Consider the following 11669-nt stretch of genomic DNA (forward strand, 5'->3'; position numbering starts at 1 on the left):
CAATTGTCAAAACGCTTAAAGCTAAACTATGTTGCCTCAACAAGAAACAGATGGCAGCCCTCCACAGAACTTGGATACACCACAGAGCTATGATAAGTTTTAATGGGCAAGTGTTTTCTATTCGAGAGCAGCCCCTACACCCAGACACAGGAGTGCGCACCCCAAGAGGGGCACGGTGGTCACTTTGTGACCCCTATGCCTGTGGTGCAGGGCTGCTCCCGGACAGTAAACTGTCTCTACAAAAATATACTTCATTACTTATGTCAGACTGAAAATCTCATTTTAAGTGATTCCTAATAAATGATCTAAACAAAAAGAAAAAAATACATCAATCAATCAATGATTTAAATTTGGAGCCATTTGGTAGAATTTAAGTACGATGAATGGGGGTTCAAATGGGTGGGTTAGGAATACTCTGGCCCAAATCCTATATTATCCTTCTGGCTCACACAGCATTGACTCTGAGCAAGCCCTTGGCTCAAGACCCAATCTGTAATTAAATGGGTACGTGGGGACAGCCATAGTTGTAGCAAGAAGCTTAATCCACAAAAACAACCGATTACCAGGTATCTTGACTCACTTATGTCTCTGAAGGTGGCCCAAGTTTCACAGCATTGGTCTTTACTAAATGCTCATGAGGCACCCCACATCCAAATACAAATAATATAAAATAGTTTCGGATCTTATGGTGTACGCATAAATTATAACTCATAAAAGTTGCATTCTAATTTAATAAAGTTTGAAGTACACATCAGAACTAGGATCCTCCAAGAAGAATTTACTTTGATTTCTCGACTACTAAAGTTTTAAAAACTATTGTTGCCCAGAACATGCACTCCTGCTAGAATGTGATCTATAATCAATATGAAAGACAAACTACATGTATGAATATAACACATTTCCACCTTACATGAGAGCAGTTCAGCATTCTGCAACTGAATCAAAGACAGCACTGATAGATTAACTCGAGAAATATATTTCCTTTTGTGAAATGAGAAATGTTCTAACAAATGGTGAGTGAAACAACAAAAAATGGGCTCTCAACTCACAACCTACATGTGATTATATTACACTTACAGTAAGAATGCCTGCCTTCTCAATTTTCCTTTAATTTCTCAACTTCTATACAAAATCTTCATGATGTTGACCCCTGTCAAACTCTAAACAAAAAAGAAAAACAAAACTACCATTTATGTTACATGAAAAAAGAATCAATTGTTAGTAAGGTTAGAGCTATGTACACAGTTCATGGATACATCCCAGACTTGTGCTTTACAATGCAAGGACATCTGCCCTGGTTCCCCAAAATACCTGCAAACATGGAGAGAAGATGACTCAAATCATGTACAGATCAACAGGATTGACCCAGAATCTAATTACGAAAAAATTAAAAAAAAAAAGCCATTGGCTACTAACAGGATAGTGAGGCCAGAAACTCATTTGATGGATCCCACTGTGGGAACTGCATTTCTGGGAGTAGTAATGCCATTGTAAAAAGCTTGACCACACTCTCACAAGACTAAAAAAACTAAGCCATTGAATTTTGATCCCTGGCACATTTGTGCGAGGAGATACCTGTCAAAACACAATTGGCTACTTAGACACAAAAGAGCACAACTGTCCTCGCAGGCGGGGCTGCTCTCCATCTGGAGAAGTGTCTGTCACATGCAGCCTCAAGGTTGGATTTTTTCCAGCCATTTTTCCCACGAGGTTTATAGAACATCAACTCTTTGGATCAGTTGGTTTAGGATTAGATCAAGTTTCCAGTTTAAAATCATCTAATATAAACATAGAGGTCTCAACCTTTACATATTATTCTTGAATCTCAAATAGAGTAATGCATAAGTTGGGCCCTAGAACTTGCTCAATTCACAGCTTTGGCCCTCCACCCTAGGTGGTACCAGCCACACATGGCGTTTAGGGCCTGAAGTGCAATAAGCTTCAGCTTCGCCCATCTGATTTGTCACCATGCAAGTACAGGAAAAAAAGAAAAAGTATATCATTAGAAAGCTTACCATTGCAAGATTCCTAAAAAATGAGGGTTGGGCTGAATTTGAAGCAGTTCAACTTCGCCGTCGTATGTTTCTATTCACATCCCCCGACAGCTGCATGGGGGTACTAGGGTTCCGGTGTGGAGTTATGGAGAAAGCACTTGGAGCTATGTTGCATTTTTCTTCGTCAGGTTAATACCCTTTGCCTTGTCCATTTCAGCCTCCTTCTGGGCTTTCTTCCTCTCCAGCTCAGCTTGCTTACAGTTCTCCTCATGTGCTCTCCGGAACATCCTCACAAAATTTAAGAGAGTTGCAGTTACTGCAAATTTCAGTCCAGCATTAGTAATGCAGGCAGAGGCTAATTTTATCATCATTGTAACAGTAAACGATCACTAGAGTCTAGTTTCAAATGAAATTTAGCCTACAAAGAAGTAGAAAATGTGGAATTACAAACCAACCCCGTCTGTTCAACAATAAAAAGAGGAAAGCTTAAATTAGCTAATTTATTAGTAAAAAAAGGCTAATTCAGGGCCAAGCTTCAACAGGTTCCAGCTGACCTACTTCAACCACCAAGCTCATCAAATGTTCAATTGACCGGAACCCAAAGAGATTTTATGGCAATAATACCTTCAAGTTCAGGAGAGGATTGCATTGTTTAAAGAGCATCTGCTTACTAAACTGACAGATCATAGTACCACATCTTTGGAAAATAAGAGAAATTTGGACGGCTAGATAAACATCAATTGGATCTAGAACTTTCAACCAAAATAAAAAAAAGCCCTGATGTAGAAATAACTGTTACCACTGCTGAAAACAAGACGGACAATATGTCACGAGAAAAGATACACCATTTACAGAATAAGTCTCCCACCTTGAAGATCTTTTACATATTTTTTCCCAATAAAAAACAAAAACTATTTTAAAACAAAATGGCCCCAGAAGGGAAACCCCACCTTCAAAAAAATAAAAGAAACTACAACCTGGTAGGATATGGCCCAATGTAAATGTGATCCATAGAACATAAAACTCTACTAATCTCATCACCTATGGTGTCACTATATCTGCCCCAGAAGGAGAGATATCCCAAAAGCTAGAAGTGATCTAGAATGCTCTATTAGGTGAGCATTCTTCAAGGGGGTTTCACCATTAAAACATTCAATTGATTGTTAGAGCCAAGTGTCCTATTCCAGATGAACCAATCCAAGCCTGCTTAGAAGGCAAAAAAAGATCCAACAGTTGTTTCCTCCTCTCAGACAAGTAGAAATATTTAGCTAAAACCAAGCCTCTATCTTCCAGGAGATCAAGAGTCAATCCTCTTGATCCAAATCGCACGGCTGCTTCAGTGAGCCTCCATTGGAGATATCGCTCTTGCTCCAACCTCCCAAAAAGTCTAGTATCCTCATTAGGGTAATCGCTTTTTTTTCCCCCTAGTGATAAATCATTAGGGTAACCAATCTTTGTGACAATATAACTTCTCTAAAAGGGAAGATGTATCCTCCAATTCTCTATCAAGGACATCCCTTGAGAAAATATGATACAAACAGACATTGCCATTGCAATTGTTCACCAAAATAAATTAAACAAATCTGATCACCTCCTCCATGGTAAGTGGTGTAGTCTTGAAATGGGTCTCCCAGCTTTCCACCATCTAACAGATCATCTTCCTAAAACCTTACATTATTTTCCTTCCATAGTTGTCAAGGCATTGCATAGGCATCCAGGGCTACAGGCAGCTTTGTCTGGAATTGCGCCTGGCACCTTGCTGGTGTCGCCTTAATTTTTGCCCCCCCGTGACTGCCTTGGTTTGCTTAGGTGCCATGACAACTATGTTCCCTTCCCCAGCTTATTATAGGCCAACCATCTTACCAAAACCTTCATAGCACTTTATTATATTCTTCCATAGGTTTGCACGAGGGAAGACATCATCCTAGTAAAGAAAAGGGCGTACCCAGTCCATGAGGCCCCCGCCACTTCAGGGAATGGGGAGGGTTATAATGTACGTAGCCTTACCCTGCTTCGCGGAGAGGTTGTTTCCTGACTCAAACCCGTAACCACTAGCTGGCAATGGGCAGCCTTACTGTTGCGCCTAGGTCTGCCCTCTGTAGACATCATCCAACTACCCTCAAATATGTTCTGAGCTATCACATTCCTCTATAATGCCACAAAACTGACAACAAAATCTTCAAAACAATTTGCACATAAGAATATTTAATTAACCGAAACCACTTCCATCAAACAATGTGAAAACTCTTTCCACACAACCCCCCCCCCCAAAACAAATCTCCAAACACCCCATTGCCCCACCCCATGGTTTGAGAAAGAAACCTGCAAAATTTCACAAGTATCGACCGTATCCCCAGGGGTTGAAACGATATGTCCTGTGACTTTTAAAAGTCACAGGTTTCGACCATGTTTGATCGAATCATGGGAAATTTCGACCAAACCAACTAGTTTGACCCTAACCAGGCCCTATATAAGTTAGTTTGAAAAGAAACCCAAGCCTTCTTTAGCAGAATTCGATCTTCTCTTCTTAGTTTTTTCTCCTAGGAGTGGGAAACTTGGGGAAACAGTAGAGATTTCAATTTTTCCTAGCAAAGTTGAATCTAAGGGTGGTTCTTGCTTCATCTACATAAGAAAGACAGCTTTAACCAAAAAGGCAAAGTCCCAACTTCCCCAAAAATCAATTTTTTTTTTTATAGAATATACTTGTAAATAGAGTAGAATTATGTAATTTTTTGTATGTTACTTAGAAGGACCCGATCTACGCATTCACGGTGGCCGAATTTTTTTTTTTGCATGTTAATGCTTCTTTTTTTTTCTGTTTTTGAAAATGCATTTACCTACAACATATTCCAGTCAACAACTCAGCGTAATGATTACCGAACCTTTGGTTCACCACACAAGTATGACTTTATGTGTTTTTTTTTTTTTCTTGCTTTTTTTTTTATGAAACTAATGATGTGAATGTGTTAGAAATGTCTAAAATAGGATGTACTCAAAAAATAGGCCAAAAAAAAACACTGTTTGGTGGTTGAAACCTAAGTTTCCACCAAACCAGGAAAAATTCCCTGGTTTCCTTGAAATTTCCCAGGTTCCGACCGAAATTTCGGTATCCCCATGGGTCGAAACATGGTCGCAACCCGATACCTTGAACCTTGCCCCACCCCAACAGAAATCTACAGAGAGCTCTTGCATTATATTAATCACTAAGCCTAGGACCTCCAAAAGCTTTATTTCTCCAAGTTGAGAAAATGCATTTGGGTTGAAGCGTACCAGAAGGACATATGATGACATTGAACATATAATATTGGCTTTCTTCACCGACTCATTAAGTTGAATGATAACCACAAGCTTTGGAAAGAGAAAATACTAAAAGCATGGAGACCAATAAGATCAGAAACCACTCCACCTTATATTTACTAATCGAAGTATACATAAGAACAGAGAGAATAGAGAATTGAAACATTGTGAATACCTTGCTCAAATGGGCAACGAGCAGGGTCTTCACCAAAATAAAGGGCAAGTGCGTCTGCATTTCTACCCTGTCCAACGCCGAACATGATCAAATAGAATCATTAAAAAGAATAGACCATCACTAAATATATCATCTAACAGATGGTAGGAATTTAGTGGCTTACCACTGCAGCATAAAATGTAGTTAAGGATGTCACTTCAATTTCAGCAACGCCAATGAATTCCTTCAATGTCTAATAAAAAATCTTTGTTAAGACAGCAAACCAAACAATTCCAATTTCATATTCAAAATTTCTCAAGGAAAAAAAAAATACAAAAAATGCTCTTCGAGACGTGAAGCAACAACGCAGAATCTTTTACTTATAATGAATTAAAATTTGGTATAATCCAATAGAGGACACCCAGATCTCCGATGAATAATGACTGTTAAAAGTTACTATTGGATCAACAAAATGTTTAGTTGCTTTCCAAGGCAATGTAATCTACGGTTTTGGAGAATATGAAGCAGAAAGAGAACAAGAGGACACAAGGGAAAGAGCATGTTATGTGTGTCTTCTCCAAATTATCATTCACATTATGTCTTGCATAGGAAGGTTATGAATCTCCTGAAAGAAGACATAAAAGACCAAATAATGGCATATCACCGCAATTCTTGCAAACTAACGCACATACGTATTATTAGATGCCCAAATTACTCGAGTAATAATGGAGAATGATACAACAGATCCTTTTAGGGAGAAAATTTGCATTTTGGTTCCCAGGCTACCCGTTCGTACAAATTAGGACCAACATCACAATATCCTTTACAAAAACACATATCAGGCCTTACATCACGTTCACTCCATTATGAAGTGACTATCAACTTCTATATGTTCAGTCTTGACTGTACTAAACTGGATTACAGCCAACTTTTACTCTAAAGCTTTGGGTGTGAGATCCCCAACCTTAGGCAACCCTAGCCCTGAATTCTCATGTCCTAAATCCCTGTGAAATATCTCCTGGAGAACAAATCTGAATGTGTAACTATGGGCCAACCTGATTTCAGGTATTTATGATTAAAATATTACCAGCTCTTTGGTACTACTGTGACCTGGGTTCAAGAGGGGTGGGGATTTCAAACTCCATCCTAAATCTTGTGGGATTTGGAGTTGTTAGAAGAAGTTTTTTCAATCGAACCAGGCCCTGTTTACTGCCATTACCATATGGTCGAGAGGTTAGGGATGATTACTTTTACGAATTACAAATAAGGATTGCATTGTCCTTTTCTTACCTGAAGGCCAAATGATACAACCCTATGGGCCAGGGGAAGGGGGGAGAATAATGTTGTGCGGTAAACCCTAGGAAGCAACAATGAGCCTGTTCCTTGGGGAGTCTATAACTGATCTGAAGAGGAGGATACTGAGTTTGGACGAAACATCAAAATGGATGGCCTTCCAAATCATGTCGAAGGATCTGGACTTGGAGGACCATCTGCGGAGATTGCGCTCCATCCAAATATGATAGGTCGCAGCACCACAACAATGTCACAAGAGAATTTTCCCGAAAAGGTCATATGAATCCAAATCCACTCTTTGAAGGGGGAGAGCGGTTGCCAACACATGGAGAGGATGTGTTTCCAAATACGGGAGGAGAAGGGGCATTCAAAGAAGAGATGGTTGGTGTCCTCAGTGCCATTCCAACAAAGGCAGCCAGCGAGAGAGACAGGGATATGGCGATAGGTGAGGAAATACAGGGTAGGGAGGCAGTTCGAGAGGGCTCTCCAGACTGTAAAGCTATGGCAAGGGATGTTAACACGGAACCACACAACATTGAACCAGGAGTGGGGGGAGGTAGGGGTTCTCAAGTGTTTCCAAGCCGAAGAGGAGGATAGCATCCAATAGGGGAAGGAGACCAGGAGATGCGATCGCTAAGGAAGAAGAAGGGGGGGAATGGAATTAAGGGATTGCCAAATGATGGATAGGGAGGGGATATTCGGAGGGGACCAGGAGTTATTGGATATGATGGAGGCGATAGGGGAAGATCTGGGAATACTGGAAAAGTAGACCGCTTGATTCTCAACAAGATGGGAGAGGACACCAGTTGGGTGCTAGATGTCAAGCAAAAAGGAGGTGTGTAGACCATTGTCGATGATGGATTTGACGGTAGTCAAGTCCAGGGGTCTGGCAAGGAGGATTCTCCTCCACACCCAAGAAGAGTTGGGTTTGATACTTGAGGTCCATAAGGAGTCATTACGAAGAAAGGTAGAGTAGACCCAAGACACCCAGATTCCTGGGCACTTGGAGATCACTTTCCAAGACATACTTGAGGATAGCAGCAGAGTTGACATCTTTGATTTGTCCAATGCCTAGGCTACCCTCACGTTTGGGAAGACAGACAGATGACCAACGAATGGGATGAAGGAATTTTGGCGAATCAGAACTTTTCTATAAGGAGCAGAAGAGGGATTCTATGGAAATGATGATAGATTTGGGGAGCTGGAATGTGCCCCGATCAGTAGATGTAGGATGATTGGAAGACCGATGGAATGAGAACAAGGTGCCCCGCATATGAGAGTAGTTTGTTGTTCCAAAGCTGAAGCTTCTTGTGGATTTGGTCAAGCATGGAGGCGCAACGATGGGAGTAGTTTGCATTGTCCTTAATTACCTAAAAGTACCATTATAATTGTAAGTTCCAGAAAACCCATTTTCTTCTTAAGTTTATATACCCCTCTGTCCTAAGGTCCGGTCCCTTTTCTTTCCAATAGTGACTGTTCTTAGAATTTACAGATTTGTGACTGACAATTCTCTTTTAAGTTATTCATCTTTCGGGTGGGCCTTCAGCTACCCAGAATCAGGATTTCTGAACCCAAGGTCACATCAAATTCCCTCATAATGGGTAGAAAATCATTACAAAATGTAGATAGATCCCATGCATAAGGACCATTTTAGTCTCCAACTTGGACTAGGTCAGCACCAAGCTGGACTTGGACTGGCCCAGCCCAATGTGCAGTGGTAATCAATATTGATGTTCTTGAAGTCCAATTGTTCTAAAACTATAAAGACTCTACATTTAGATAGTTCCATGTTCATGATGATACAATTCAGATTGAATGTAAGTATTGTCATCACTCTTCTCAATAATTTTTCTCATCTTGAACAGTTCCCAGAACTCTTGAAAAATATCTGAGTACTGGTTCTGAATTTTCATCAGTTGGTGCCACTATGTGTACTTGATCCTACTTCTATAGTAAAGAAAACATCAGCACTAAGACTAATGAATGAGTTTAATTATATGTTCATTATAGACAAAGAATTGCTAAAGTAGAAAACAGAGATGTCAATGGGTTGTCAATGATATAACAAAATATGTGTGAGAACTCACAATTCTTCTAATACACAGTAACAAAATAATATGAACAGAAGACGCCACATACCTTGCGAAAAACTTCTGACACAGGACCATCATTTTCAGATGCAACCAGCTCTTGCTTGACCTTTTCTAACCCTTTGATTATGGCTTGCATTTCTTCTGCTAAGGACTTTAGTTGTATCTGAATGGGAAAAAAAGTCCTAATGCTATAATATGCCAATAGCAGTCTTTTTAAATTAAAATAAAAAAAAAAAAAAAAAAAAAAGAAGAAGAAGGAACAATCCAATGCATGAGGGTCCCGCTATTGCAGGGTCTGGGAGGGGCAAATGTATGCAACAACCTATGACCAACATGTTGCAATGGTGCAACTCAACCATAGTGCCAGTCTTTGTCTTGAGCCAAAAAAAAAAATCTTTTGAGATAAACTGGAGACTCGAGAAAGGAAAAGGATAGAACCTTTGATGCAGAGTCGAGGCTAACCAGATCCAGATGAAAATCTAGAAGTTCTGGTGTCTTGGAGGCTAGCACCTGCGATCATCAACACTGAACATTCAGCTTACACAATATACAGATAATAACAATGAGGTCAACTGAACAGATGAACACAACGCAGTGTTGATGATAAGGTAATGAAAAAAAAAATATTTACTTAGAATAAATAAATACCATCAGAATAAAGGATATTTGTGTATGCTTAACGTACATATATATTAGTTCAGAAAGAAGTGAGGACTATACTTATTAGGCGGAGCCAATACTGAGGAAAAAATAATATAAATGGTAAATGCCCCCCCAACCCAATCCAGCAACAAAATATACATCAGCAGAAAATCTCACCTTCCATGAGCATTATGAAAACCACCCCACCCCCCCCAAAAAAAAAAAAATCCATCCCTACATACTTACTTGCATGTATTCATGTATCCAATCTCCCAATACCCAGATCTTTACACCTAAAATTCATTTTTACCTGTATTGATGATGTTTACATTCAGTTCTTCATTTATTCACCATTACCTAGCATTGCCTAAGTACCTTACAGAAATTGAGACAATTTTATGGAAGACATTATCTTCAGTATGAGGTTAACCAACTGGTGCCAATGCCTCTAGAATCTATCGGATATGAAGCAAAAAGCATCTTGAATTGAGAGGACAAATTCATGCTGGCAAAAAAAAAGCACTGTTTCGGCATAATTTCGCCCATTTTGGTGTATTTTCGTCCTTTCGGTCTACTGAAGCAAGACCGGAATATGAGTTTTCGAACTATGGATTCAAAGAGTTGGGGATTAAAAACTCCATCCTAAATTCTTGTGAGACTTGGAGTTATTGGGAGGAAGTTCTTTCAACCCAACCAGGACTTGTTCACTTCCATTACCACATGGTCGAGTAGCTCTAGCCTCTACGTATTGGTGCTTTGAGGTAAAAATAAGTAAATCTTGGACAGAAGCTAATCTTAAAAGAAAATATTTCTTTTCAAGAGTTTCCTCTTCATCTAGGTTTTCTTTGTTAGTTTATTGTGTTGGGATGGGTCAAGTGGGGAATATCAACTATTAAGAGTATTCTTAAGGTAGAGCATGCCACACAAACAGTGATTTCGTTTACCACACGTCTGTCAGATCAAAAACTTTTCAGTTGCAAGACCATCTATGGCCATATTTTCCTCAACATCAAGTCGTCAACAAACCGCAGCTTATGCAAGTTAACATGACCACTGGTCCTAAAACCCTAATTATGGGGCTCTATAGCCCCACCCAATGATAAGCAACGTAAATAATGGGGTTAATGGTGATTTTGTAATTTCCGTAACAGTTCAGAACCTTGTATGTAAAAGCAACAAGTGAAGGGGCTGCACTTGGAATTGAAGTTTAGAAGTGGAAGGCTTTTTTGGAAACTTCAATTAGAATGGGGTAGAGTAGAATCACTTCTCAAAATAAAGAGTTTTAAGGTAATAAAGGACAGTGCTGCCCTTATTTGTAATTCATAAAAGTTATCATCCCTAATGGCATAATTTTTCGAACAGGAATGGAACTTGATTTTGTTGCATAAAATTACATAAATCTAATTGCATAACATGAAAAATCATGAAGCAGCCATACCTTACAAAGGTAATGCATTAAAGTCATCTTGCTGTTAGAAGCACGTGTATCAGTGAGTTTTAGAAGGCTGTCCAACTTGAACCCAATGGCAGAACCTGTACACATTCGGATCATGAAAAGGAAAGGAAAAAAGAAATAAAGAAAAAAATTATTAAATTTCAGTTGTTTCCATGTAAAGATGATGAAAATGATGCCATTTGTTTTGACATAAATGAAAAGATGCATTGAGAAATAAGAAAAAAATTATATGGAAGTTAGTTTCATGTAAAATTTACTTGGAGGGAAAATTATACATCAAAACAAACAGGGGCTAAGTTACAAAACTTAGATGTAACCATGGTTCGAAAACTTGTCGAGATCTCGAATTTTTTTTCATGGAAATGAAATGGCATACGAAACACAAAAGTGCATAATTTCAGCCCAAAAAGTGCAATATTTCTTTGAAATTTCAGCCATCTTGGTCATTTCGTTTCACTCATTTTGCTAATTTTGGACACTTCAGCCATTAGCTCCCAAAATGACCAAGCAAATCACATGGGAAAAAGAAGACTGTTTCGACGACGAAATTTTGGTATTTCGGTGGTTTTGAAACCACCGAAACGAAACGAGTTCATGAACCTCGGATGTAACACATCAAAGTTGCAAAAGAACACAACTTCATCAAACTATGCAGAAAAAATACCTGCATCTTATGGATAAATGCAACATAATAATGGAATGCCCCTTAAACTTTTATACACCCAAAAAAAAAAAAAAAA

The 11669-nt window shown here is 39.1% G+C and overlaps 1 protein-coding gene across 1 annotated transcript in view; it reads right to left on the reverse strand.

Annotated features, from left to right (window-relative positions):
* Positions 1-953: 953 nt before the first annotated feature.
* The window catches only part of LOC122076283 (formin-like protein 20), a 29535-nt gene continuing 18819 nt past the window's right edge, over positions 954-11669 (reverse strand). The window contains exons 14-20 of the mRNA XM_042641604.1: positions 10912-11006; positions 9270-9341; positions 8878-8994; positions 5630-5698; positions 5467-5533; positions 2016-2310; positions 954-1311 (exon numbers count right to left, since the gene is read on the reverse strand). Coding sequence (XP_042497538.1) covers positions 2159-2310; positions 5467-5533; positions 5630-5698; positions 8878-8994; positions 9270-9341; positions 10912-11006 — 572 coding nt within the window. The 3' untranslated portion in view covers positions 954-1311; positions 2016-2158. The remainder of the gene's footprint in view (positions 1312-2015; positions 2311-5466; positions 5534-5629; positions 5699-8877; positions 8995-9269; positions 9342-10911; positions 11007-11669) is intronic.

The sequence above is a fragment of the Macadamia integrifolia genome, chromosome 4, assembly GCF_013358625.1.
Source record: "Macadamia integrifolia cultivar HAES 741 chromosome 4, SCU_Mint_v3, whole genome shotgun sequence".
Classification (NCBI taxonomy): domain Eukaryota; kingdom Viridiplantae; phylum Streptophyta; class Magnoliopsida; order Proteales; family Proteaceae; genus Macadamia; species Macadamia integrifolia.